Source organism: Perca fluviatilis, chromosome 11 (assembly GCF_010015445.1).
Source record: "Perca fluviatilis chromosome 11, GENO_Pfluv_1.0, whole genome shotgun sequence".
NCBI classification, from domain to species: domain Eukaryota; kingdom Metazoa; phylum Chordata; class Actinopteri; order Perciformes; family Percidae; genus Perca; species Perca fluviatilis.
The window spans coordinates 9,726,317-9,754,117 of record NC_053122.1 but is presented as its reverse complement, the minus strand read 5'-3'; the positions used below and the strand labels follow the sequence as shown (position 1 = coordinate 9,754,117).

Below are 27,801 nucleotides of genomic sequence, written 5' to 3'. Positions count from 1 at the left end.
CAGATTCTAGTCTGTGTATCAGGGCCATCAGGGATCCTCCTATGAGTGTGTGCGTGCGTGCGTGTGCGTGCTTTGAAGATGAAGTGTAATTGCCTCGACACTTTGGCCAACCCTGTCTAGACCTAAATTAGCTGACTGTCTTACTTTGTCTTTATCTTTATCAGGCTTGTTCTCTTTATTTCTCTGCCTTTTTTGTGTCTTTTAGGCCTAATCTTGATTTCCCAATTTTTTTTCCCCCTATAACCTATTTATTTATTTGCTTTCTCTTTCTTTCAGTCTCTGTTCCACCCATCCTCTCTGTCTTTCTCTTTTCCTGTCATTGTTACACTGTCAGCCTGGAGACTGTGCTGTATTAGCATCATTACCATACACACACACACACACACACACACACACACACACACACACACACACACACACACACACACACACACACACAATATCAGCACCCAGCCAGTGGCACGTTCTGGTCCAATTAGTGTTGACCTGTCTAGCTGTCAGTCCAGAGCTGTAGGGAACCAGAGTTTGGCAACAACTCTTATTCATGGAACTTGTAGATGGACACGTTGGTCAAATTCTCTCGTGATATAGTGCTTCACTTTCATAAAGTTCTTCCATATTTTTCACATTAAAGTGAGGCTGTAAAGAGTCTAGGGCTGGGTATCGTTCAAAATCTTTCGATCCAGTGCCAATTTCGATATCTCAGTTTCGATACCGGTTCCTAACGATACTTCGATACCATATGTTTTAAAATCCATTTCAGCATCAACAAAAATACATTAAACACAAAGCTTTTATTTTCCACCTTAATTGTGAATCAAAACAGTTATCAAAATTAAAAAATTCTGGTAAAACTGCTCACTCAGAGTAACATTAATAAAAGTGCCTCAACTTGTCAGTCAGTCATCAGGGCAGAAAAACCACCGTTGTGGCTGCTTGTCTAAGAGGAAGTGTAACGTCAACAGCACCGCGACCGCTTTCGGCTCGCCATTAATATCATATCGCAGCAAACGCTGTCTGCGTGAAGTTTAAAAAATATTTAACCACACTTGAAACCAACCGTGACTCTCTGTGACTTCAACAAGACTGCAGACAGTTTACTCCATCCGCACATCTCCGTGTGTGTGTGTGTGTGTGTGTTGTGTGTGTCGGAGCTCCGCTCAGTGTCAATATACAGAGAGGACAGATAAGCTTGCGCTTACGCGCTCAGACACTTTTGGAACCGAAATTTGGCACCGAAAGATAAATCATTTTTCGATACTCATAGGATTGGAGTATTTTTTTCGATACCATAAAAGTATCGACGTTCGGTACCCAGCCCTAGAAGAGGCTGTGAAAGACGAAATAACATATTTTCTCTTACAAATTTAAATTTGCAATAAGCTATAAAACACGCTGTTGCTCAATTCAGTAAACTCAAGGGTTTTGCAGATACAGCCTTTATTGTTGCAAAATGGAATTGTCACAATTTATATAATAAAAGATTAATACTTGATTAATACTATCGCTACAGCTTTGCCACAGAGAATATCGCGATACCATACTGTACCCCTAGTTCCTAGATCCTCCACCCCTGTTTATATACATTATTACCAATCCCAGATTCAATATGCTACTGTAATGTAATGACATAAAGGTTATGGATGGAAAACGGATATTGCGAAATTGATCCAGAAATAGATACAATCTTGTTGATTGGTTTGATATTTACGTCGCTAAACACAGATGGCACATCAAACAGAGTTGCGTGCATGTTTGTTTTAATCCTTTATGATAAACCATCAGGCTGTCGTATCATTTCACATAGTCTTTGACATGCCCATGTACAGCTGGGATGATCTCCAAAAGCAGGCACACGTCCTCCGGCTGTGTGTGTGTTTGTTTGTGTGTGTGTGTGTGTGTGTGTGTGTGTGTGTGTGTGTGTGTGTGTGTGTGCGTGCGTGCGTGTGTTTGTGACTGATCTAAAACACTGGTGACTATAAAGGCCTGTGGGCTACGTTCTGTATGTGCTATATGGGTGGGGAAGACACTGTGCTGACAGCAGACATTTTAACACAAATGTTTTTAGATCAAACACTTTGATCTAAAGTGCAACTACGCATTGCACCCAAGACTCACATGTGATAACACATTAACACAGGGACCAGTGTAGGACCCCTTAACAATGAATTCTACTTTTATTCTGTGTATCTAGTGGGTTAAAAAAAGTAAAGAAAGTCGCTCATGAAGCTTGACTACTTTAGGGTGTACCAGCAGAGATCTGAAGGCAGTTTGTGGAACGTGTCCCTGTAAGTTGAAGACTCTGGCTAGATGTTCTGACAACCCAGCCACATAAAGCAGCCCCACTGGGATGCTTCAAGCGATCCCTGTTGAGTTAGTGTCGGCTGCATTCCTTCAGTTAGAGGCTGTAGCATTTCAAATTCAGTCAGCACAAACCCCTGAGCCACAGCGGTCTGGTGGCCAGCGGCAGACTTGGTCTATTAAAACGTAGTCTCGAATTGTCAGACCCACCTCCACAGCGCTGCAGAGGATGGTCTGGCTAGTCCACACAACATTCCGGGATGGGAGAAAAACGTGCTCTGGTTTATTGGCATTTCTTTAAACAAATCACAATCGTCTTGGGCGGGCGCTAAGCGACGAACGGAGCAACGGTGCCGCTGCAAAATAGCCTCGGAAAGGAACTTCTTTTGGTGGAACATGTGTACGTTCAAAAGTAGTTTTTTGTCGATGAAACGTTGTCGATATAGGCTACATTGTTAGTAATGTAGGCACCAGGTTTTGACTTCGAACGACAGTGGTAAAGGGAGTGCAATGCTAAATCAGTGGAGTAGTCTTGTAAGTCTGTGCAGGATTTTCTTTTTTTTTTTTTTAACTCAGATTTTATTGATTTTTGGTATAAACAATGAAGAACAAAGAACACAGCACAGTGCCAGTGGGGTACATGTTCTTAGTAATAATACTCAAAAGACTCTGACATCAAAGTTTCCGGTGGTGACTCTGCATTGTGATTGGTATTTTGTCCATTTTTCGCATTTCTTTATCGTATTTTGCTTGCTGGAGTGTGCAGGATTTTCATCATCCATTTCATGTAAATGTTGTCCCCGAATGTCTCCTTCCAAATGTTGGTAAAGGAAAAGTTGGTATTGTTTACATATTTTGTATCATACTAATTGTAGCTGGATGAATTTTAAATGCTGTTTAATTTATATCATGAGCTCAAAAGCAGGTGGTCTCCCATCAAGTAGGACAGTGGGTCACAACTGTGTCAGCTAATAATGGTGCGAGAGAGCTGAATTTTGGGTGCTGCAAGACCCGTGTGTTTCTTAATATGTATGAGTACACAGTTTTATCTTTCCAGTAGAATTTGTTTCGTAGCCTCATTCAGCCCAGAGAACCATTTCAAAGCTAGGAGGAAGAACCCTGATAATGGATAGTTAATTTGAGATAAATGCTATTTGTTCAAATGCACAGAGCTGGCACTCTGTATGTAACTCTATCAGTTCACTTCAGATAAAATCCTGCTCAGACCTACAGTACAATTGGTAAACTCAAGGATGTGTTATCCACAGTCTACTGTCAAACTGAAATGAATATTACATGTGTGCTGAATAGGGCTGCACAATATGAGGAAAATATACAATACACGGTAACGTTGTTGAATGTCGCGATAACAATATTACTTGCGATAAATTAACAGCTATTAAAATGTGCTTCAGTTCTGGCCTTCTGTTACTTTCAGTATTCTTTTAAAATACAACAAACTGCTTGTTGAATTTTTGAATTTGAATTTCTAACACTTTTATTGAACAAATTGAACATTGAATTGACAATAACAGGCACCACTAACAAAGAAGGACAGTTACACTTTAAAGTGCAGTTGTCTACTGATATTTTCTTTCAGCTAACATAAAAACATTTCGTAGTGTCAATTGCGATATGTCGCAACCTTTGGCGATATGTATATTGCGCCAGTTGATATTGCGATGACAATAAAACAATATATTGTGCAGCCCTAGTGCTATAGCAAACACAGTATAGAATGTAGTGTAGAATGTAGTATGTGTCATGCAGGTGTGAGTGCGAGGCAACAGGGAAAGTTCCCAAACACAGACAATAGAGGACAGAAAGGCAGAATGTGACAGTCTGTTGGCTATAATGCATTACAATGAACAATAATATGTTATGAAAGCAGTTGGAAAATGGTATCTATTAATATAAAATATTTCTGACATCACTTGCCAGACTGACATATTTGCATATGTAGTTGGATGGTAAGGGAATCACTACCAATCAAAGAGATCTACTGAATTCTGTAGTGGGAAGTGTTGTGCTTTTCCTTTCATTTTAGTGTTAAAGCTCCATTGTGTAATTTTTTGAGTTGATTCTTAGCAAAACCCCCTTTGTTCTTTCACAAATATGTGCTCATTCATGTGTAATTACTTCCACCAACTAATCAAAGTATTCTCGTACGCGTACAATCTGACATACAGAATCATTCAGAATACATATGAACGAGTCGCTCGAATGACGGCCGCCATGTTGCGCCTCCATCTTTAAAATACATTAGCCAAAGAGGGACATACCTCTGCCTTTGGTGCGTTTTACTCAGTGGCACCCTGATGAATGCCAGGGAGGGAGAGGGAGAAGATTACATGCGACTGCCAGCAGATTTGAAAGCCTGTTGAAAATGGAGGATTGCGCCTATTCTCGAGGACATGTAATGGAGTCGCCAAGAAAGTTAAAAAGAGAATTAAAATGACAACCGGCAAAGTTGATATTTGAGTGGCTTTTCCAAGATGGAAAGAGCTCATAAGGATCAAGGATTTTAAAAAGGGACATCGAAATTGCCTGCTTTCTTCGACAGGTAATTCTGCCTATTTGTTTTATAGTTGCTACTTGCTTGGCTAACTATAGCATGGTTGTGCATAACGCTAGAACGTCTATGATACTTTTCCTAGCGTCAATGATGAAAAAGGATTGTCTACCTTGTAACATAAACGTAGTCATATGTATCGTGATTTCCCTGGCAGACAACTCGCGTCATGTGCTGTTGTAACATAGACTAGCTACAGCTAGAACAGCTGCATGTAAACAATGGAGATACTAAGAGCTAATTTCGGTTTCATTGACATTGTTCATACTGCTCAGAGAAATATATTAAAAACACAAACCTCCGTTGCTTCTCTTCTATGCTGTAAACATTGCCTTACACTATTAATCTTGTACAATATACAGAATAACGATAGCACTGATACTTGGCTAACATTAGCTTGCGTATGTTTGAGAACCTGATAGCTGATGTTAGCAATGAAATGGTACCAAAATAACGCAAAACTACTATTACACTGGAAGGAACACTCAGGGACGAAGTCGTACTTCTTGGAATAATACGGCCACCGTAGGAGGTAGAACACGCTCAGAATGGGGGGGGGGACTAGAAAGTAATATTCAGTTGGTTGTCATCACAATTTCACCGCTAGATGGGAGAAATTCTTACACAATGTAGCTTTAATAATGTGGACGCTGTGAAGTCATTTGAGGCCTCAGCTGTGATGAAGGGCTGTAATAAACCTGGCTCCTGCTATGTGAACTGAATAGGAAACCAAAAGCTCATCTGTCCTCAGTGTCAGTGAGGGCAAACCTTTAGTTCTGCCACCTTGTTCTTCCTTGTGAACAGCACCTACAGGATGGCCCAAAAATCAAGCCGTTTCTCTTGCTGTGAGTTTAAAGTGGTTGAGTAGAATTTTGAGTTGCGACGTGTTGGGACTGGGCATCGTTCAAAACATTTCGATACCAATACCTTGACTTCGATACTGGTTCCTAAACAACATTATATATAACGGCAAGATTCCTTTTATTTAATTTTCAGCTCCTACTATGTGAGCCCTGTCTCTGTGGTAACGTATAGTTTTTCGTCCCTGCCTCTACGAAATGTAACGTTAGACACTGATGAGATTTACTCCTTAGGTATTGAAATTGGGTATTGAATGACGAGGCATTTTAAACATATAAACATGCGGCTTGATAAAAGTTTGTGTGTAGCTTACCTTTATAAGGTTTGAATTTAGTACAGATATTTAAATAGGTAATAAGGTTGTTGCTGTATGAATGACTCATTACTTGGCTGAGTAAGCGCTAAGATTTCAAAGAGTGTGTGTGTGTGTGTGTGTGTGTGTGTGTGTGTGTTTGTTGGACAAAAAGGGAGCCTAGAAATCTCCTCATCAAGTACTTCTTGTCTGTAGTTTATTCCTTGAAGAAAAAAAAAATATCTGCAAGTGCAGTAAGAATATTTTGCCGTGTTTCCAATGCATGCCAGCTTTTTTTTCCAGTGTTTTCTAAAATCATTTTTACTTGATTCAAGTGCAGGAGCAACCTGCATTATTTTTCATTTCTACAATATTGTTTTAGACCACCTGTTTGTAATGAAACCAATATTTTAGTATGTGTTTTTATCACTTTTTTAACATTCACTGTAGTGCAAAAACACAGAGTGCAAAGAGGGCATTTGAGAGGTTTTAAAGATACAGTAGATTCTAGATATTGTAATTACTTTCTTGAATTTGTGCTTGAAGATTCCTTAAGAAAAACTATTATCAGATAATAAAGTTCACATTACGTTGACCTGTTTAAATCATGTTTTATGAAGGTGAATGTCAAAAAGTGGTTCAAATTCTCTTCAATATATAAATGAATATCTTCAAAAGAAGACGTTTTACTACAAATAAAAATTTAAAATAACACCGTGGATTTATTAACACTTCCATCCATTCACACACAATTCATGATACAGTTATACCAGACATTTTCACTTAATATACCTGTACTGGGTAGCACTCAAAAAAGTTTTAATTTTTTAATCATATTTTAAATTTGATTTACCCTGGGTTTAGGATAATCCAGGTTTAAATTAAGCCAGCATGAAATGTAGTAGACTGTGGGCTTACAGAGCAGCACAATAAAGGTAAAGTTATACTGCAGTCTACTAGTGTTTCTACCAAGCCGGGAAGGAAGGAACTCTGTTTGCTGAGGCATGAGAACACATCCCTGCAGTGTGTGTACTTTCACTGTACTGATGTGTGGTCGAGGTACAGGGGGGAGAGAGAGAAGGTGTGTGTGTGTGTGTGTGTGTGTGTGTGTGTGTGTGTGAGTGTGTGAGACACAGTCACTCTGCAGTAGTAGTAGTATGTTTGTGTAGGCATTGTTTTTTACATTCCTGAGTGCATGAGTCTGCGTGTGTGTGTTTGTGTGACAGTACCAGACACTGCAGTCGACATGTGACTGCAGTACAGTCGAGTGCATCAATACCAGCAGCTCCACACACATGCAGTTCTGGTGAGGTCATCTCTCTCTCTCTCTCACACACACACACACACACACACACACACACACACACACACACACACACACACACACACACACACACACACACACCTTGGCTGTCACTGTCAATAATGAGGATGTGTGTGTCAGTGTGCTGAGTTCAGCAGATGAGTAGGATGTAACTGAAGCTTTTACAGCACCTCTGGAGTCCAACACTGAGCCCATCTGACATCCAGGACAACTGAGACAGACCGAGGGTCTGAGCTGTGTAGAGTTTAAGTGTAAATGTTTCTATCTTTTAATTCATAACCCGTAGTATAGGTTAAAATGTAACATCTTGGGATTAAGAAATGAAATGACAATTCTGTATATTACAACATGTGTCTTAATCTTGCAATTTCAATTTCATTTCTATCATTTATGATACCTTTTAACTCACCAAAGTTAATTGATGAGTATATTGTCATTAATACTAATAGGAACAATGGCAAGAAAAAGACCCAAGTTGCTCCCTGTTTCATTTTTTTTTTTACATTTTTGCTACGAGAGAGGGTTCTAGCAAAATTTGAGAGTGTACTTATCCTTTAATGTCTATAAACAGCACTATAAACAGTAACATTAGACACACAGTGGCAAAGTCAAAGTTCCCCATGGAAAACAAGATCCAGGAAACACACATAAATTTGATTTTTCTTTTTTTTAGATTTTTGCAAACGTGTTTTAGAATATGCACTACATGGGGATTGAGACCTGGATTGTGTTGGATGGCTCGGAGGAAAAGCAGTACCCCAGAGGTACCACCTGTTCCACAGTCATTCACAGCAACAGGATTTGCATCATGTATTCAATGGCCATGGGATTGCACCATTATTACAGCGCATCTGGAGTGTGTTGATGTGCTGTTGATGCTTATCAGGACCACAGCAAAATCTGCACCCAGAGGAGAGAATCATTTACTTTCCCCTCTGCCTCCCTCTGTTCCGTTTCCATCATTTCATTTGCTCGTGCTCTGATGCCATACCTCTCTCTTGCTTTTCTCTATTAGATCATTATTTTGTTCTGCGTCATTCACTTTATTTCTAGTAAAGGGTAAGAGTCTAAACAATAATACATCCAATGTATCTTCTATCCTCCTCTGCACCCCCTGCTTTGTTTCTTCCCACCTTTTCTCATCCCTTACCCATCTTGTCTTTCAATTAATGCCTTTGTGTCTGGTTCGGACCAATCAGCGTCCTGTGAGGAGCTACTGGCTGCTAGGGCTAGGCTTGGTTTAGGTGCGTGTCACGACACGGAGAGGCGACTTTTCATTCAAAACAACAATGGTTAACAACAGGGATGCACTGAATCCAGGATTCGGATTCTGACAAATATTGGGCTTTTTGACGGGGTTCGGTTTCTGCCGAACCTTACATTTCTTTCCAGCGAACCGAACCCTACGCTTGCACTACACTGGTCGATGTAATGACGCCGCCGTTGATTACGGGAAAGTGTTTACGTAGGTGGACCGTTCAATGCAGTAGGCTGTGAGAAAGTGAAAATGGAACTCGTGAGCAGAAAAAGTGTTGTCTTCTTTCAGTCAAAAGAAGGTGATTCAAGTCGAGCTACATGTTCAATTTGCAATGCCGATTTGTGTCGTGGTGGCAAGGACCCTAAACTATACACAACATCGCCGCTGTTAAAACATTTGCGTATGAAACATCCGAAAGAATACGAGTCGGGCATGAAGCAATCTACAGACAATGCAGCAGCTTCAGGTACGGCAAAGGAAGGAAAGTCATAGCTAAAAACTTGTGTGTTAACCAGACGATTTTATATATATATGGGCATTGTTTACTTCATTAATGTGTTGACTGTGTTAATGGACTGAGGATGGGAGTAGGATTCGGTATACGTTTTTGGATTCAGCAGAATCTTAACCAGTGGATTTGGTATTCGGCCAAACCCCAAAAATCTGGATTCGGTGCATCCCTAGTTAACAAACCATCTGGTGCGTCAGGTTAGGAAACACTGGGGTTTTTATTAGAAATGTACCAAATTTACAGCAGTAAGACCGCCCTCAAACAATTCATGTACCAATAATAGATGGATGTTTAGAATATATCTCATCTCCTTTTGTTGGAAAACATTTTTCCATCTCTTTGCTACCCGGTGCCTTCCTCATCCCTCGCTTACTTTTCAGCCCTCCCCCTTCCCCCCCTCTCACCTCACTCTAAGTGCTTGTCTCTCCCCAGAGATACTGACAGCTGTGACTGAGGATGGGATGCTGTAGTTTGACATTAACCTTACCTGTCCTTGGCGCAGAGAGATATACTTTAGCATTAGCAACATATGCACGCTAATATTGGCTGCATGAAACTGGAAGCAGGGACAGGCCTGCGAGGATGTGATAGCATCAGGAGATTGTGATGGAGAACGATGGGATTTGAAATTATGTTTTTTAATTTCTTTTTACATATATCTAAACAAAAGGGAGACATGGTAAAACATTAAAGGTGTACAGTTTTTTCAAGTGTTCCCTTAGACAAAACTACCTACAACCACAGTTCTGCTTTTGGAGAATTAGCAGCCTTCTGTAACGTGTGGGTAGATACTAAAAGAAGACGTTAATTATCGTCTGAACCTGCTTCCTTAACTTTAAAGTCACAATATCAAGATATATGACTATGGATTAGTGTCCTCGTGTCTGTTACAGCTCCTTTTGAGTATTGATATGTTCAAACTAGACATCACTTATCAGATTAGAGGAAAACTGTAACCTTCCTTGTATTTTCAGCAGGCCTATTACACTGATTAGCCAAATAATTGCTCTGCAATTACATGTAAAGGTCAAAACATCTGCATCATTCATGGGGGTAATGAGGTCACTGTTGCCTGGAGACAAATGGCAGTAACAGACAGAAAAGCAGTTAGAAGGATGGAGGTGAGGACCGAAATAGAAATCGTTGCAAAACATAAATCATGCACAAAGAATACTGATATGAGCACAACATTTATAATTATTATTATAATATAAAAATTATAAAGGCAAAACTTTTGTTTTTGCCCCCATTTTTCATGAGCTGAACTCAAAGATCTAAGACTTTTTCTATGAACACAAAAGGCTTATTTCTCTCAAACATTATTCACAAATCTGTCTAAATCTGTGTCAGTGAGCACTTCTCCTTTGCCGAGATAATCCATCCACCTCACAGGTGTGACATATCAAGATACTCATTAAACAGCATGATTATTGCACAGGTGTGACTTAGGCTGGCCACAATTAAAGGCCACTCTAAAATGTGCAGTTTTACTGTATTGGGGAGGGGGGGTCGGAAAACCAGTCAGTATCTAGTGTTATGGTTAAGGTTAGGGTTCATCCCTCTCGCTCTCTCTCGACCTGACTGCAGTTCCTCGTCATAACCGACTTGAGTGGGAAAATGCTCACATTCGATGGCTTCTGGCACTTTGGAGAGGTGTTCTCTTCACGGATGAACCCTAACCCTGCCACCAGATAATGACTGGTTTTCGGACCCCCCCGACGGACCCTCCCTATAGACCTTTTTTATGGCAGACATGTTGACATGTCATAGTAGGAAAAGCACAGGTGTATTCCAAACCATTAATGATGGCTGCATTCCACTTAGGAGAGGCCCTGCTATTGTGCATGCTGACTCACTGAAATAGCTTACCGGGACACTTGATGGAATTGAGCCATCGTTAAGTTTATCAATTTTAGCTGTGCTTTTCCTACTATGACAAGTCAAAATGTCTGCTGTGAAAAAGGTCCATACAGTAAAACTGCACATTTTAGAGTGGCCTTTTATTGTGGCCAGCCTAAGTCACACCTGTGCAATAATCATGCTGTCTAATGAGCATCTTGATATGGCACACCTGTGAAGTGGATGGATTATCTCGGCAAAGGATAAGTGCTCACTAACACCGATTTAGACAAATTTGTGAACAATATTTGAGAGAAATAAGCCTTTAGTGTACATAGAAAAACTCTTATAATTTTTTTCAGTATGTTTCATATTGACCTTGTTGCCCATCTGTAACTGACCCCTGATATGCTTATTTAAATATAGAGGCAGCATGTTTGCCTAAAGGCTGTCTACCATCCTCTAGAAAGCTGTCCTCTTGCTGTGAGCTGAAGTGCAACTTGGTTCAGCCTTGGTACCCCCACAGTATATGGTACATCATCGCAAAAAGCCCTTCAGCAAGCACCAAACCACTTCAGAGGCACTGCACAGCAGACAACCCAGCACTCTGACCTCTGACAAGAAATGGAGGAGTTAGAGGCTATGTCAGCACCCTTAAAGGGATACTCCAACAATTTAGTATTGCATTTCCATAATTGTCACCCAGTGCAACATAGATGTGTTTTTTAATTTGCTTTTCGGTCAACAATATATTCCTCAGACAAAGCAATTGGGGACTTTTCTTTGATGCCTTTATAACACCCTCAACATTTGTGTGCAGTCTCGTCAGGTTTTAGCCTCCTGCTGTGTGTGTGTGTGTGTGTGTGTGTGTGTGTGTGTGTGTGTGTGTGTGTGTGTGTGTGTGTGTGTGTGTGTGTGTGTGTGTGTGTGTGTGTGTGTGTGTGTGACAACGTTCTGGGTTTTAAGGGAAATGTTTTAACCCAAATGACCTGAGCAATTAGAGTGGGGTGAAGCTGAAATGAATCATCACCTTAAACTAGTGGTTAATGACTTAAAGGGCCACTTTTAAACATAAGAAAGACACTATCTTGTGCATACAAAAGACATCAACACTGGCCTCTAAGGTTTCAGGAAAGGAACATTTCTTTCATGTTGTTTTGTCAAATATAGTGTTATGTAAGTAGGAAACAGTATCCATTCTAAAACATGTTGCCCGTGTACTTAACTGACAATGACACTGTGAAAACAACCTTTCAGTTGCACTCAAGTCTTCTATCTGCATCTGCACCCTTTGTAAAGCACGCACATACCCCCCATGTCTGGCCCATACTTCTTCTTTTTATCAATTTTTCCTTCCTTTCTATTCTAATTGAAGATGACTTAACTGGGGCTGCACGATATGTGAAAAGTATCTCATTGCGATTATTTTGACTGATATTGCGATAGGGATATGATTCACGATATCGGAGGGAATCATTTTTTTATCATTATGCTATCATTGAAAAATATTATTATATTATTATGTTTAAAGTGGGATTCTTGCGAGGATCTGTACCAAACAAAGATTTTTTCTTTAGTCTATATGTTACAATTTGGAGGTTGGGACGTCTCCACAGTATAATTCAGAATGGTTTGACAGATATTTTGCCTTTAACAAATATTGCGCCGTCCCTGCGATTTGAATATGAAACTAGTACATATTGCGATTAATTGTGCAGCCCTAAACTAACTTTGGATCTTACCAAACACTGCGGTGTAATATGTTCTAAGCAATGACGTGAAAGTACAACCAGTCCGTGTCAAGCATAGTGGCGAGCCCATCAAACTGTAATTCTTTACACTATGCAATAACAGCTATTTTTGTGGTGGTTCCCCACTTGTTTGTCCTGGCTTTGTGTTTAAAAGAGCTTCCGGTCTAGTGATGTAGAAATGCCATAAAAATAACGCTTACAAAAAAGAAGGTGCTTGAAGGGCCTCGATACTGTCTGCTGTCCTCAGAGGACTGTCTGGGTTCTGGCTGTGACTGCACACACATACAGTGTGTCCCCGTGTGTGGGTGTGTTCCTGGGGATGTCAAAAAAAAAATGAGAAGAGCAAAAGAAAGAAAAAGAAAAGAAAGCGCAAAAAACAAAAGCTAATGCTTAATGTTATGTTAAACCTATTTTAACGAAATGTTTAAAGGGCTAAATGATTTGAGTAAAATATGTAAATGTGTGGCATCATTTGTTTTCTTGTATTTACTGAAAATGTTAAATATCATGGAGGAACCGGGTGGTGTATGTGAAATGCAATGTAGAAGGCAGTAGAGGCTTCTAATATTCATTAATTTGTGTGTATTGTAATGCTAAGTAATCAAACTTAATGCGGTAGTGATGAATTACAGTAATGTTTAAACTGATTGTGGCACCTCTATAAAATATGGACTGAAACCGAAATGCTTTTTAAGCTTTAGATATCGTAACATCTTGCATGCAAAAAGTAGAGAATGCAAAACAAGGAACACAAAGAGATGTTGAGTGAAAGTACAGTGTGACAATGATGAGGGGAAACAGCCATGACTCAGAGAGAGCAGCTGAAGAGCTGCTCGTTAAGATCGATAAGGAGGAGAAAGAAAAGAAGAAAAGAAACTTGTGGCATTCTGTCAAGAATGACTCGTCAGTTTTGTGTGTGTGTGTGTGTGTGTGTGTGTGTGTCTCTCTCTCTTCCAAATCTCGTTTCTCCCAGCGATCCTCCTTCCCGCCTCCAAACCCTTCAATGCTGCCAGTCACAAAAAAGCTCAACCTCCATCATTAATTTTTAGATATTTTTAATTTCCTGATTGGGTGTTTTCAATCAAGTGCAAGCGCTTGTGTGTGTGTGTGTTTCAGGTGGATGTAAATTCAGCAATCCATGGGTGCCTTACCTTTATAGATACAGCCACAATGAAACACCCTTGCACTCGATCCAGTGTGCCTAAGCTTGTTAATTATTGATGATATCCACCATTTCACTGATATTGGCCCAGCGCCAAAATGTGTGTCCTTATTCCCCCTGAATTTAGTAAAAGAACTGGTTTTCAGCTTGAGTGTAGACCACTGCATGTCTTTAGAACAGTGACATCTTTTCAGCTCCACAATGAACAGTCGTGTGTGTGTGTGTGTGTGTGTGTGTGTGTGTGTGTGTGTGTGTGTGTGTGTGTGTGTGTGTGTGTGTGTGTGTGTGTGTGTGTGTGTGTGTGTGTGTGTGTGTGTGTGTGTGTGTGTGTGTGTGTATCTCAGTAGGAGTTAGTAATACCTGATACAGTACAGTATGTTGTAGGCCTTACCATCTATCTTCCCCCTGCTATTTCAGGACCATGGACAGATCATTTTTGCTATGTAGCACCAGCAGGCTAATGCATGGGAAAGAAAATTAGGTAACACTTTACTTGAAGGTATCGACATAATCGTGACATGACACTGTCATAACTATGACATGACACTGTAATGAACGTGTCATAAACGTTATAAACAAGTCATAAACGTTTATGACTTCTGTCATTAAGTGTCATTCGTTTTTTTGTCATGGCAAGTTGACATTGTCTTGATTATGACAACTTGACATTAATCAAAGTGACATTACCAGAAGTTGTCTTGGTCATGACAAGTTGACATTAAATTTGTTTGGGATGTCTTTGTAATGACAACTTGACATTAACCAGGATGACATTACCCGAAGATGTATTTGTCATGACAACTTGACATTAAATTTCTTTTGAGTTTCCTTATTAAGACAACTTGACATTAAACAGGATGACATTATGTCAAGTTGTCATGACAAAGACATCCTGTCTTGACGGTGTCATGTCACGATTATGTTGATACCTTCAAGTGTTACCAAAAATTATCACATTATACTTGATCCGTCTGTACTTCATTAAAATGAATTGAATAGATGAAGATAGTATTTATTTATAAGTATTCCAACAGGAAATAGCGGATGTTGACAGCTGACAAACATTTAGAGCCAGTGAAAAGGGGAGGTTAATGCTCGTAACTTGGTGCATCAACTCAAATACTGTACTTAGGTAAAATTTGAGATAGTTTATACTAACTATAGTACTCACTCCACGACATTTATCTGACAGCTATGATTATTATTATTATCAATTTTAGCATTGTCGCAGACCATAGAAATAACATGTTTGCATTTTTAAGCTTGGGGCGTAGTTCCCCTTTATGGGCTGATTTAAGGATGTCAGTCCTTCTTCCACCACTGATGGCAAGGAGGTGCACACAATAAAACCCAATCTCGTGAAATCCATAACAAAAGGTTTTTTTATTAAAAAAGAGCATTTCTAGTCAGTTTTTGTTGACAGGGGTTCATTTAATTTCCTAATTTTACATAAATATTGATCAGGTTTTGAATGTTAAATGTAATAGTGCTTACGAGTAGCTAAATTTGATCATGTAATGACCCCTGACGCAGTAAACATTTTATTATTTAGTTGGTAACATACTTTTATTGTTATAATAATCAAATGTTTTATATATGTCTGCTTAATGGGATGTAATGGTGCCAGCAGTGCACATCTTTACTTTAGTCAATGGATCACCCGTTTGATTTATTTTATTATACAAAAGCACTTAACTCCACTCCTACTGCTTCCTCTACCTTCCTCATCTAACAGTATTATCAAACATATACAGTATTTTATATATAGTATTTATCAATAGTGTATATATATGTGGGTGCAGCTTCACCCCAAATACCCCTACAACCTAAAACTCTCTCTTTCTCCCAGCGATCCTCCTTCCCGCCTCCAAACCCTTCAATGCTGCCAATCACAAAAAAACTCAACCTCCATCATTCATTTTTAGATATTTTTAATTTCCTGATTGGGTGTTTTCTGCTGCTTGCTTGCATAAACCCAATCGTGTGTGTGTGTGTGTGTGTGTGTGTGTGTGTGTGTGTGTGTGTGTGTGTGTGTGTGTGTGTGTGTGTGTGTGTGTGTGTGTGTGTGTGTGTGTGTGTGTGTGTGTGTGTGTGTGTGTGTGCGCCTCAGCTGGTGGCACATAAGCATTGATTATTTAAGACACATCCTCCGACAGCAAGCGTAGGGAGCCGCAGATGCTTTTGTCCTTTCCTTGCGTAACCATGGTGATAGTCCCTTCAGCGATGTGTTGTGTCTGCTTGCCTCACTGTCAAAATATGTACACAACACACATGCGCAACACACACACACACACACACACACACTAACAGGCTGGAGAGGCTGGTTTTGGGAAGCGAGATCTGTGTGATTGTGTGAAAGAGCAGAGTGACAGATTCAGGTGCAGTTTTCAGTCCGTCTCACTATGTAGAGTGCAGTATGTTTTTGTCAGAAACACATAGGTCATTTATCTGAGGTCTGGGTTTAAATGCTAGTTCATTTCAGACATGTCAAACCTGGAAATATATGTATTTTGGGGAATGAAAAGCTTGACAGAATAACAAGCTAATCTGTGATTTTTTCTGTTTGTTGATCAATGATGCTGATAATGCTTTTTGTCTCCTTTAGGTCCAGGGATGATGTCATCCATGATGTCATCAGGGGGACGCCAAGACCCACCAGGACAGTCTGCCTTCAGCTCTGACTACCTGTCCGGTGAGGGTGGAGGGCGTGCTAGTTATTTATCACAGTTTTCCCACTTTGGTATGGAAGAAGTTTGCGCAGACGTTTGAGTAGTTTTTTGTTTGTTGCAGAGGCCCATGGGAGCTGTAGTCCCCCCCCCCCCCCACCCCTCTCAAGTCAGTCCGAAAACAACACTTACCAGTTCCGAAACTTCTGGCCACAGCTTTCCATGTGTTAAATGTATTTTCACAAGTAAAAGCTTAACCCCGGCAAATAATTTTATCATAGCCTTGTGAGGCAAGCAAAGTGAGCTCTCTTTACATTTGGGTACAAAAACACTATAGACGCCACAACATAAGGACATTGTCACATTCTTCATGTGGTCACTGCGAATACGAAAACAAGCATGCTTTCTTACAAAATCCTCAACAAAAACATATTGAGCACTCACGGTTGTGCCGTTTTTAGGAAAACTATTTCAAAAAAATAGTTATCATTTCCATCTGCTATCATTACATCAATACAATATACACAACACAATGACACACTGTAGGTAAACCTGTTGAGTGTTAGAAGTATGCCAAGGCAGTGTCTATAGTGTTAGACAGTAAAGAAGAGGAGGAAGATGCAAGTCACCATCAACCTTCATTCTATTGCTTCTTCTGCTTTGTTTCTATGCCACAAGTTGCTCCTTTTGTACTTGTCAGAGTAGGAAAATGTCACCAGTAACGTTATTATGGCTCCGTTCTGTTCAGGTGTCCCAGTAAGCCATGCCAGTGTACCAGGACCCTGAAACTTAAGCAGCAATGGGACATCATCCATTTTGTTATTTACACCTATGCTTTTCCTACTGTGACATGTCTAAAATGGCAACAACAACAAAATATTAAGGCATTTTTGTTTCCATTTACCTTTTACATACTGCATGCACACATTTGAATATCTCTAAAGTCTAACATTAGCATTTGTTTTTATGTTCTATCCCGCTGGTTCATTTTATTCTGCTCCGCATCTCTCCTGGTCATTCACCTCCTCCCACTCATGTTGACTCTCTCTCTCTCTGGCTCTCTGGCCCCACTGTACTTTCTGATTCTCCCATTTTCCCTTCCTTGTTCACTCTTCCATTTTTGTCTTTCTTCTCTCTCTCGCTTCTCTCTCTCGCTCTCTCTCTCTCTCTCTCTCTCTCTCTTTCAGGTCCTATGATGGGTGGGAGGACAGATCAATGGAGCAAGACAAAGGACAAAAGCACGCCTGACTCATTTCTAGGTTAGAGCTGGGCAATATATCGATATTATATCGATATCGTGTTATGAGACTAAATATCGTTGTTTTGGATATCGTAATATGGCTTAAGTGTTGTCTTTTCCTGGTTTAAAAGGCTGCATTAGAGTAAAGTGATGTCATTTTCTGAACTTACCAGACTGTTGTAACTGTTCTATTATTTGCCTTTACCCACTTAGTCATTATATCCACATTACTGATAATTATTTATCAAAAATCTCATTGTCTAAATATTTTGTGAAAGCACCAATAGTCAACACTACAATATCGTTGCGCAATCGATATCGAGGTATTTGGTAAAAAATATCGTGATATTTGATTTTCTCCATATTGCCCAGCCCTATTCTAGGTCCACTTTACTTTTTCCCCTCCTGTGTCATTTTTACCTCTGACTACAGACTTAGAAGGATGTCATATTACTGCTCCTCTCTGTTTGTACCTGGTGATAGTGAATGTGTGAAAAGCTACTAATTTGGCTGAAATTGGTGGTTGAAATGTGTAATTTAATTTTAGAAAATTGAGCCTAAATATGGCATAGTCTGGCTCTGGCTTCATGAATTTGTTTTAGCTTTTACGCTTTAGCTGTAGATGGTTTATTGTTGTGTTCATTTTGTTGTAAAAACATTATCTAGTGACATGCAAGTGCAGCGGCTAAAAGGTTTTGTAATTAATGAGATATTTGGTGCAAAAATAACCAGGAAGGTAGACAATAAAAACATAAACCTTTGATGCAAGCTGCTGCTCTTTAGTTGTTCAGCACTGTTGGATGCTTACGCTCCACTAGTCTGAGGTAGAGCTGTAATCGGGGCCTTAAATGTTTGGCCCAACAAGGCCCGAGCCCGACAGAATTCGGCCCGAGCCCGACAAATACATTTTGATTGACAGCTTTTTAAAAGCCCGACATTATTCAAATGTGCGTCGGGTCCCGTCGGGTTCGGGCAAAGGTCTTCAGCTCTAGTCTGTATATATTCTCTTCATCAGTCCTTTATTGATCTCTGTTATGGCCAAACACCTGCTTATGCCACGCACGTTCACCTTTTGTTTTCTTTGTTGTCTGCTTGTAGGGCTGGGACAAACAATGTTTTCCCAATATCACAAAATCAAAAACATTTCGGAACTTACAAACTATTTTTCTTTTGCTTTGAATCATTAATCATAATCATTAATTGCACATCCCTGTCTGTTTATCATCTTCATGCTTTTACACAGCTGCAGTGATTTATTTAAAAATTTCACACACACAAATAACTCATTTAAATTCTTTTATTAAACATCAACATATGCACATATACATTTCAAAGACAATTTCCAGTTTCTATAGACTTCTGAGCAACGTCATCAATCAGATCTGCAGGCAGGAAGGGGGCAGAAAACAAACCATAATGAGTTTATGAAGAGATCAACATTAAAAGTAGTTTTTGGGCCTTAAACTGCACAAATCACATATATGCATTGGGTGTCAAATGTTCATCATCAAAATTAGTGCAACTGGCCGGCGGGTCTTTGATATGACCGCTGGGTGTGCTAATCGGACATTTTCAAATTCTACATATAGTAGCTGTAAGATTTTTAGCATTGAACATTGAAACTAGTACAGTATCACAAATTATAATACATAACTTTACCTGCTTCAGGCTGGATATAATGCTGTTACTAGGGGTGGGAATCACCAGAGGCCCCACAGTTCAATATTATCACGATACATTTGTCACGATATTATTGCGATTTTAAACATATTGCGATATTCTGCAATATATTGCGATTTATTACCCTTTTTCGAACTTCACATTATGTCCCCAAAGGAAAACTTTGTCAAGATCTATTTATTCATCTCCCTTCAATTATACATCTAGTGGGCTGAAAAAGCAATTCATTTTATTATTCTAGAACCAAAACGTTAAATTGTAATGTGCAATTTATAGAATAAAAGCTAGATTATTGGCGTCCGTGTATGGATACAGAATTGTCACGGAAAATATTGCGATACTAAGCTGTATCGCAATATTCCCCATCCCTAGCTATTACCTGGTCTCACCACTATTATTACAGCTTCCTCAGAATACATTTTAAAGAAAAAACAGCAAGATGTGTGTATTTAGTGTATAAAGTAGCAGTATGTACCATTTTCATCGAGCCAGTTGTCTGTTGGTGATGTGTCTCTGTCTCTCCATCAGGCTTTTCTCAGTCTGGGATGGGAGGGACCACGGGGTCCAGCCTGCCACCGTTCCAGACCAGTATGAGCTCCACTGTCGGCCAGACTGGGATGGGTTCAGCTATGGACACCCAGAAGAGTTCGGGCGTATTTGGTGCGGAAAACAAAACCACCAGTAACACCAGCGGAAGCAATCTGTTTTCTTCTGGTGGCCCAGGAATCCACTCTATGGATCACTCTGCAGGTATCAGACAGAGGACCGGTTGCATGTGTTACTGTATCAGGGGAGGGTGGAGTCAGGAGAATGAGGAGAGAGGAGGAACATTCGGTACATGCTTTGAGGTTCATAAACTTTTTTAGACAACATTTTGGCTCAATAAGTTTACCTGATGCTCGCGATTACTTAAATACTGAGCGGGTGTTTTCATGTATGTGTTATGGGGGGCTGGTTGGATTTGTCACACAACGCTTTGAGCTGGAGCCCTGGCTGAAATTGAGAAATCTAAATCCTGATCATCTTGAATTTGATTTTAATGAAATCTCAAATCTTATGCTAATTATTAGAGGTGTGACGACATCTCGCGAGATTAAAATGTGACGAGACTTCCCGTTGAGGTAAAAATTGTCTCGCGATATCGGTCACAAGTGCTGAGCAGCTGCCAGTAGATGAACTCTGGCCTGGTTAGACTTATAATACATCTGGATTGGACCTCTAAATTAGCATAGAAGATCCCCTGTCCGTTCGCCAAAGTTGATTCTGAGTTAATTTCTGCAGAGCGGTTGCGGAGTTACAATTGTACAAAGCTGCCGGTAAAACCCAGCGTTAGAACGTTAGAGCGTACGGCTGATCGCTCGCGTGCACCCCCGACACACACACGGCCTGCAGCGTGCAGTTCAGTGTGGCTCTGACTCACACAGATCGCTCTCTTTCTGTGTCTTTTTTTAAATGAGTTGGAAGCAGAAAGCAAAACCTATCTTTACTTTTAATGATAAGAGCAGCCCACTTCCTTGTTTACTGCTGCAATGAAACGCTTGGTTACGTTGTAACCTTGGTTCTCTGAGTAAAGACAATTTTTCCAGTCATATTTCTTAAAGTGCTCATATTATGCTCATTTTCAGGTTCATAATTGTATTTAGAGGTTATATAAGAATAGGTTTACATGGTTTTACTGTACATTGTTGCAGTTCCTCTTTTCACCCTGTGTGTTGAGCTCTCAGTTTTAGCTATTGAGTGAGGCATTTCACTTCTATTCCATCTTTGTTGGGAGTCGCACATGCGCAGTAGCTAGGTAAGGACTACTAGCCAGTCAGAAGCAGAGTATGAGGGTGTGCCACGCTAGCAGCTAGGCGAGCATTATAAAGTGACGCACGTTCGTCAAAACTACTACAATAGAGCTGTTTGGAGCAGTTTGTGAACAGTGTTTTCTGTTGGAGATGGTAAGTCCCTTTGGGGTGGACTTTGGGCTTTTTCACTTTGTAAAGCTATAACATGCACAAAAAAGATATATAACACAATAAAGGAAAGGGAAAAAGCCAAAAAGCATAATATGAGCACTTTCATTCAAGTTTTCTTTAAAATAGTGTTAAAATCTTGTCTTGTCTCCTTCTCGTGAACCCAATCTCTTGTCTCGTGAGCCGAGTGTCTCGTCACAACCGTACTAATTATTGTATAAAGTTGCCAAGGGTTCCTGTAGAAGGGCAGCAGGGCCGGGTGGTGACAGGAGAAGAGTAGCATGCTTTCAGCAGCAGAGGGCAGCCTTTTCTAGTCGTGGGGACACTTTCGGCTCTGCTTTGACGTCATGGCTTTACGCTCTGTGCACTTTGCCATTGTCTTTATCTACTGACAAACTGGACCATCAGGCAGATGGGACTTAGGCAGTGACAGCAATAAACACAAGACAAGCCATAGTTTAATGTCTTCAGTAGTTACTGCAGCCTGATAGGAAAAAAGCAACCTAAGGAAACGTACTGCTCCCCGTGAAATGTCTAGTTACCTGTTGTCATGAATTGTTAATGTTTATAATAATCAATAGCTGCTTGAGTGAGTAACAGCTGAACATTAACTTAATTTGTGGTTGCCAAGCAACAAACACAAACCCACAGGAGGATTTAACAAAGCAGCCCCACGCGCCTTTTGCAAGTCTTCCTGTGTTACTGTGCCCGAAAGCAGCATTTCAGATTCTGTAATAGAGACATGCATGCAGTGCTGCAAATAGTTATTTCATCATCTGAACATAATTGTGCACTCAGTCAGACTGTTAGTCCTCTCAGCATGAAATCTTCAGGTAAGAGAAATGGGTAAGAAATAAAGACTCGAACCACAGGACCCTCCACTGAACTTTTAAAATGACTCAGCTTCTGAAGTTTTAATAGTGCAAAACTTATTAAACATTTAGCAAGCTCTTATTCAAGGCTTTATTTTGTATCTCTTCTCCCTTCTGTTTTGCTGGTGTACTAAAGATAGCCTGTACGGGCTGGTTGTTATGCAACACTTACTATCCTCGTTCATTACAGGAAATGGGTCTTCTAGAAACCAGGGACGAATTGAGGAGAGATTGCCTGTTACCCAATAGCAGCCATTAATGGCTGACGTAATGGCTGCCACACATTTCAATCTTTAGAATAAAAATGATTTTGTTGTATTTCTTTGACCATAAAGATAACTTTCCACCAGCAATGTAACCCATACCTGCAAACTAGTCGCTTTTCGGCGAAAATCGCCGTTTTGAATGGGAAAAAGTCATCCACGTGAATCGTGTAGATCCGAAGAGTTTTTATTTTTTTGGGAGGGGGGTCCGAGACCCAGTGCTAATACGGCCCCGTTATCAAGCGGACCGAATTGCAACGCGGATTTCGGTGCCTTATTTAGGTGCCACTGAAATGCCTGCGCTTCTCTCTGACGCTCCGACAACGGATGTTAGAGGCAACCTAAACATCGCCGCATGTCACGCTAGTTAACACTACGCTTGACAGCAGGTAACGTTAGCCTACCGTTACCTAGTTAACACTACACTTGATAGCAGGTTATGTTAGCCTACCGTTAGCTAGTTAACACTACACTTGACAGCAGGTTATGTTAGCCTACCGTTAGCTAGCAGCTGGAGTAAACACGGTTAAAATGCTGACAGCTAAACGGTGTAAAAGTTTGTCTGTATTTCACTGGAGAGGAACGTGCCTCGTGCTGCATTCAAAGTTATTGTAAAATACCCTTTTCCCATCCAGTGGTTGTTTTTGTCATTTAACAGGAATTTACTAGTGAAATAAGTTATTGTTATTTCATTTCCAAAAAAAAAAAAAGTGTCACCTTTTTCAGCCCTTCTGAGTTTGCAGGTATGGTAACCACATGCTGCTGTTTTTAAAATCCCGTGCTTAGCTAACCGCTCAATCACAAAATACCTGGAGAAATTCTGCAAATGTGCCGACCCTGTTACATAATTTGGATGACAACAATGGAGCGAAAAAATACAAGCTTCAGAAAGAAAACTCAATCTCTGATCTTACTGATGCAGAACAGGACACTGACGATACATTTATCAACCAGCCTACCGCACTGTCTGTGTCACGTCTTCTCGAACTGTGTTTCTGGGCTTGAAACCTAAACTCCTATACACACCTGCTGCTCTGTCTGTGCAGGTGCCAGTGGAATTCAGTGAGACGAAACCCATTTGCCGAACATTTCAGATTAACTCTCACACGTGGCACTTTTGCATAAGCAGTGTGTTTGAGGGCAGCCAGCGCTCCAACATTAATGTTTCTCTTGGCAGTTTGCCAGATTCCAGATTAAGATGTACTCTCATTAAAATACCTTATGACATTAAATATAGATGATAATGCCCCGGCCTTGTCTCTTCCTCGAGCTGTTTATAGCTGCGCAAGCATTGAAGGCCAAAAGGAGAAAATAGTAACTTCAATTCAATCAATCAATTTAAAAATACAGGGAAAGGTGCCAGATTTAGAAGGGAATGCACCTTTTTTTACTGGATTCACGATTTAATATCCAGTGATTCAAGACAGATTGAGGAGATGGGAGGATGAAAACGGAGATTATAAAAACAGGAAGACGACTGAGAGGGGTGGTAAGGTCAGAGAGTTTTATTTATAGTGGATATCCCTCTGTCCGTCTGTTTTTTTCCTTCTCTCTCTCTCTCATTCTCTCTGAGCTGATGAAGTGCTTGTCAGAAATAATTGAGAAATATTGCTTCAGAGGAAAACCCATACCCAAGTGTGATGACTTCATCCCCCAAAACAAGAGAAGATAGTGGGAACAGACAAATGAAGGGATCATTTCAGTGCAAGCTGAATTTCTTTCGTTGTTTGTTAAAGCTCGCATGTGCACAGCTTGCCATTGTGTTGTGATTCTGTAACACATTCCATATGTTTATTGTGTCATTTTGGATCATTTCAGTGTTTCTGCATGTAGGACAATGATCCATTTATTGCCGGGATTCTTCAGACATACATGCATTTATTTTCATTCATGCATGCTCGACCCTGTTTGAAACGTGCTTGATTCATTTACCTCATTGCGTTGCTTCAGAGCTCTGTTCCTCCCAGTGTGTTTGTTTTTCTCTGTTGTGCGTGCCTGCTCAAACAACCAGCTTTGCCCCCTGGGTAATGATGATAATGGAAGATGATAATAATGATGATGATAATGCTAATGATTGTTTAAAAGAGTTGAATCAAACATATTTTTCCACAAACAGAGAATCTGACAATATGTTCATTGTTTGACTGAAAAATGCTATCTTAAAACACATCCCATTCCAGACTCCATTCAGAATTTACTGAATTGAAAATGTGCACGATATGATATGACCAGCCAATGGATCTTCTGACTTTTATTTCCTCTCATTTTACTGTTTTCATTGGGATTAATATGGAATGGTCCTGTAATGTCCAAAAGTGAGGATCTTAAACCTGTGTTAGGCCTCTTCTAAAGATGTCAAATGTACAAACGTAGATATACAGTAGACCTCCAGTCACAGTGAGCTTTGGTCCCACAAAGCTACCATAAAAATTTGGCACATTCGAATAAAAACACTGTTTTAAATTAAATGTAAATTCATTCCAACCAGTTTCACCCTGGCAGAGATAAGACACAACCAAGCAGATAAATCAACACAAATTCTTCTCACCTGATGCTCAGTGCTAAATCATTATGCTGCTGTTAAACAGCACCTGTAAATATGTGACTTATAATAATAATAATAATAATAATAATAATAATAATAATAATATAAATTGATTATGTAGCCTTTACTGAAACATAGAACGTGTGTAACAGGTGAGTAAATGACCGTTTTTTATAAAAGCAGGCACCATCACATACATCATATTTTATGAAAGTGTTCAAAAGGTTGTGCCAAAAGGAGCCTAAAAGCAGACTGTGGTTACTATGGTTGGAAACACCCAGGGCACTGACACTGACTTTTCTTTTTAATATTTTCTGCACATCCTGGAGACACAAAATGCTCTTTCAGTAGCACTCCACAAGACCTATAAATACTCTATTTAATAACTTATTCTACATACCTTCAAACTACACACAGTAGCATAAAGAATGGTATCCATGAGATTGTCTGACTGTTTAAGAAGGTACAGCTACTTCTGCAGTAGCCTATCCCTACAAAAAAAAACAATCCACCTTCAGTAATTGGTAATTCCACAAGCTCCCCCTCCTTCAAATTATCACTTCAGCTCGTATGGACTTTAAAGTTTTGATGAGACCAGTTGTTACACTTATTCACTGCCATGAAACAGTAAACAATTTAGACATGAAGTAGTGATTAACCACCTATGGTAACCACAATCTGATGGCTCTTTGGCTCGTCGTTTCTCTGACACAGTATGTGATTGGTTCCTCCTCTTATAAAACCCTCCCCCCACCCCTCCCTCGGCAGCTCCCATCCTCTCTCCCAGCAGCTCAGTGGATGACAGCAGTCTCACTTCCTCCGCCTCCGAACCCCTCAGCCCTGAGAGAGTGGGGCCGGGGGGCGAGGCTGCCAAGCAGCAGCAGCAGAGACGGCGAAAGAAGAAGAGGAAGGGCCACGACCAGGTCTACGACTTCTTGGATAGCCAGGAGAATAACATTGGCCAATCAGACAAGCATAAGGGCGGACCGGAGGAGGATGAGGACGAGGAGGAGAACTGGGAGTGGGAGATCAGAGAGAGTGGAGGAGGGGGTAGAGTGAAAGGCAGGAAAACTAAGAGTCGGGCAAGACTTCCAGAGGAGTGGGGAGTGCAGCAGCCCATCTCTCCCACGCTGGCTACAGTCACTCCTACCTGGGCTACAACTGCCAACTCTGGTCCTTCTGACTCCAGAGCTCCAGACTCCTACCACAGCCCTGTTTTGCCCTCTGCCCCTACACAAATTCCCACAAGTTTCATTAACCGTTCCCATACTAGCCTTGCAACAGATTCATCTCCACGCTCTTACGAGCCAATGTGTGTAGACGATTTCCCTTTGTCTGCTGAAGATGGTCAAAACCACAATGACGAGAAAGTTTCGCCCAGCAAACCTGAACCTAAGAGCACAGCTGCTAGTGTTGCCAACAACAGTAGTTTAGGTGAAGATGTTAGTGGTAGTCTAGCATTGTTGACAGGGGACAATCTGAGCCCAGTCTCCCAGACCTTCTCTTTCCTGGATTCAGTCCTCCAGACCCCTCCAGGCTCCACTCCTGACTCACAGTCCACCACCCCTATCACTAACACCCCCTCCCTTTCTACGGCTCCCCTGACAAAGTCCACCCCAACAGAAATCGGCATCCTTGCTTCACAAGCCGCTTCAGTTTTCAACCCTTCCAAAAGCACTCCAGACCTTGCTCCTGCTTCCGCTTTGTCCACCCACCCATCACCGTTAGCCGCCGCAGACACACACCCTACAGTAACTGCTGTCGGATCATCCCTCAACGTCGATGCCAAGCCTTTCGTCCCCTCGGCCACGCTCCTATCCTCCGCAGCCGCACCCAGTACGACTGCACCTGCTCCGGTTGTTAGTGTAGCAGCCGCCACGCCCCTTAGTTCCTCAGCTTCTCCCTGTAAGAATGAAGCCCCTCCCACATCACCATCATCAGACACTCCCCCAAAAGGTGTAGCCACGACCTTTAGCTCAGCAACAGCCACTCCCTCTCCATCCATCACCCCCGCAGCCCCTCCTTCTCTCCCTGCACACTCAGAGCACCAGGAGTCCTCGTCGCCACAGCTCCCCCCGCTGGAAGGTTGGTGAACTACAGTACAGGGAAGATAATGAATAACATGAGGCAAATTTGAGCAAAATGATTGTAGGCTAGGATAGCAGGAAGAAGCTACTATTTGTCTTCCTGTATGCATGGCTCTTTGTCTGTTGATCGAGCACCAAGCCTGCTTGGTGCTTGATCCTTTCCTCTATGTATTTGTAATAACCAGGGCCCGACACATAAATACTATAGAGCAACTTAAGTTTTAATCTACTTTTAAGATATTCATATCAACAATAGATTTACGCACACATCGGCTCTTTGGCACCATTAGAAATCCCTAAGAAGTATGTTTTTATCTCAAACATGTACCAGAGAAACATTTGTGTCCAGATAAATTGATCTTCCCAACTGTTGGCATTAGTATGGGACACAAATGTATGTGCTGGACCTGGTCGGGCCCTATATTAAAACTGCAAGGGTAAACTGTTTTTATCAAACTGATAAGATTTGATTTCCCTCTGCTTGCCTCTGTGTATCTGTTACCATGATCATAACAATTTTATCACTTGACCTGCTGCTTCTGATAGCTCTATATCTTTGCTTGCTCCACTGTCTACTGTTTGATCTGATTGTCAGCTGCCTGTGTAACCTCCCACTACC

General features: G+C 40.8%; 1 protein-coding gene across 4 annotated transcripts in view; it reads left to right on the top strand.

Annotated features, from left to right (window-relative positions):
- The window catches only part of map4l (microtubule associated protein 4 like), a 113,337-nt gene that overhangs the window by 34,103 nt on the left and 51,433 nt on the right, over positions 1-27,801 (top strand). For 3 of the 4 annotated variants that reach the window (XM_039814916.1, XM_039814913.1, XM_039814915.1), the window contains exons 3-6: positions 16,477-16,563; positions 17,725-17,796; positions 19,986-20,207; positions 25,864-27,180. In XM_039814916.1, the coding sequence (XP_039670850.1) occupies positions 16,477-16,563; positions 17,725-17,796; positions 19,986-20,207; positions 25,864-27,180 (1,698 nt within the window). The remainder of the gene's footprint in view (positions 1-16,476; positions 16,564-17,724; positions 17,797-19,985; positions 20,208-25,863; positions 27,181-27,801) is intronic. The other variant, XM_039814914.1, reaches the window with a different exon arrangement.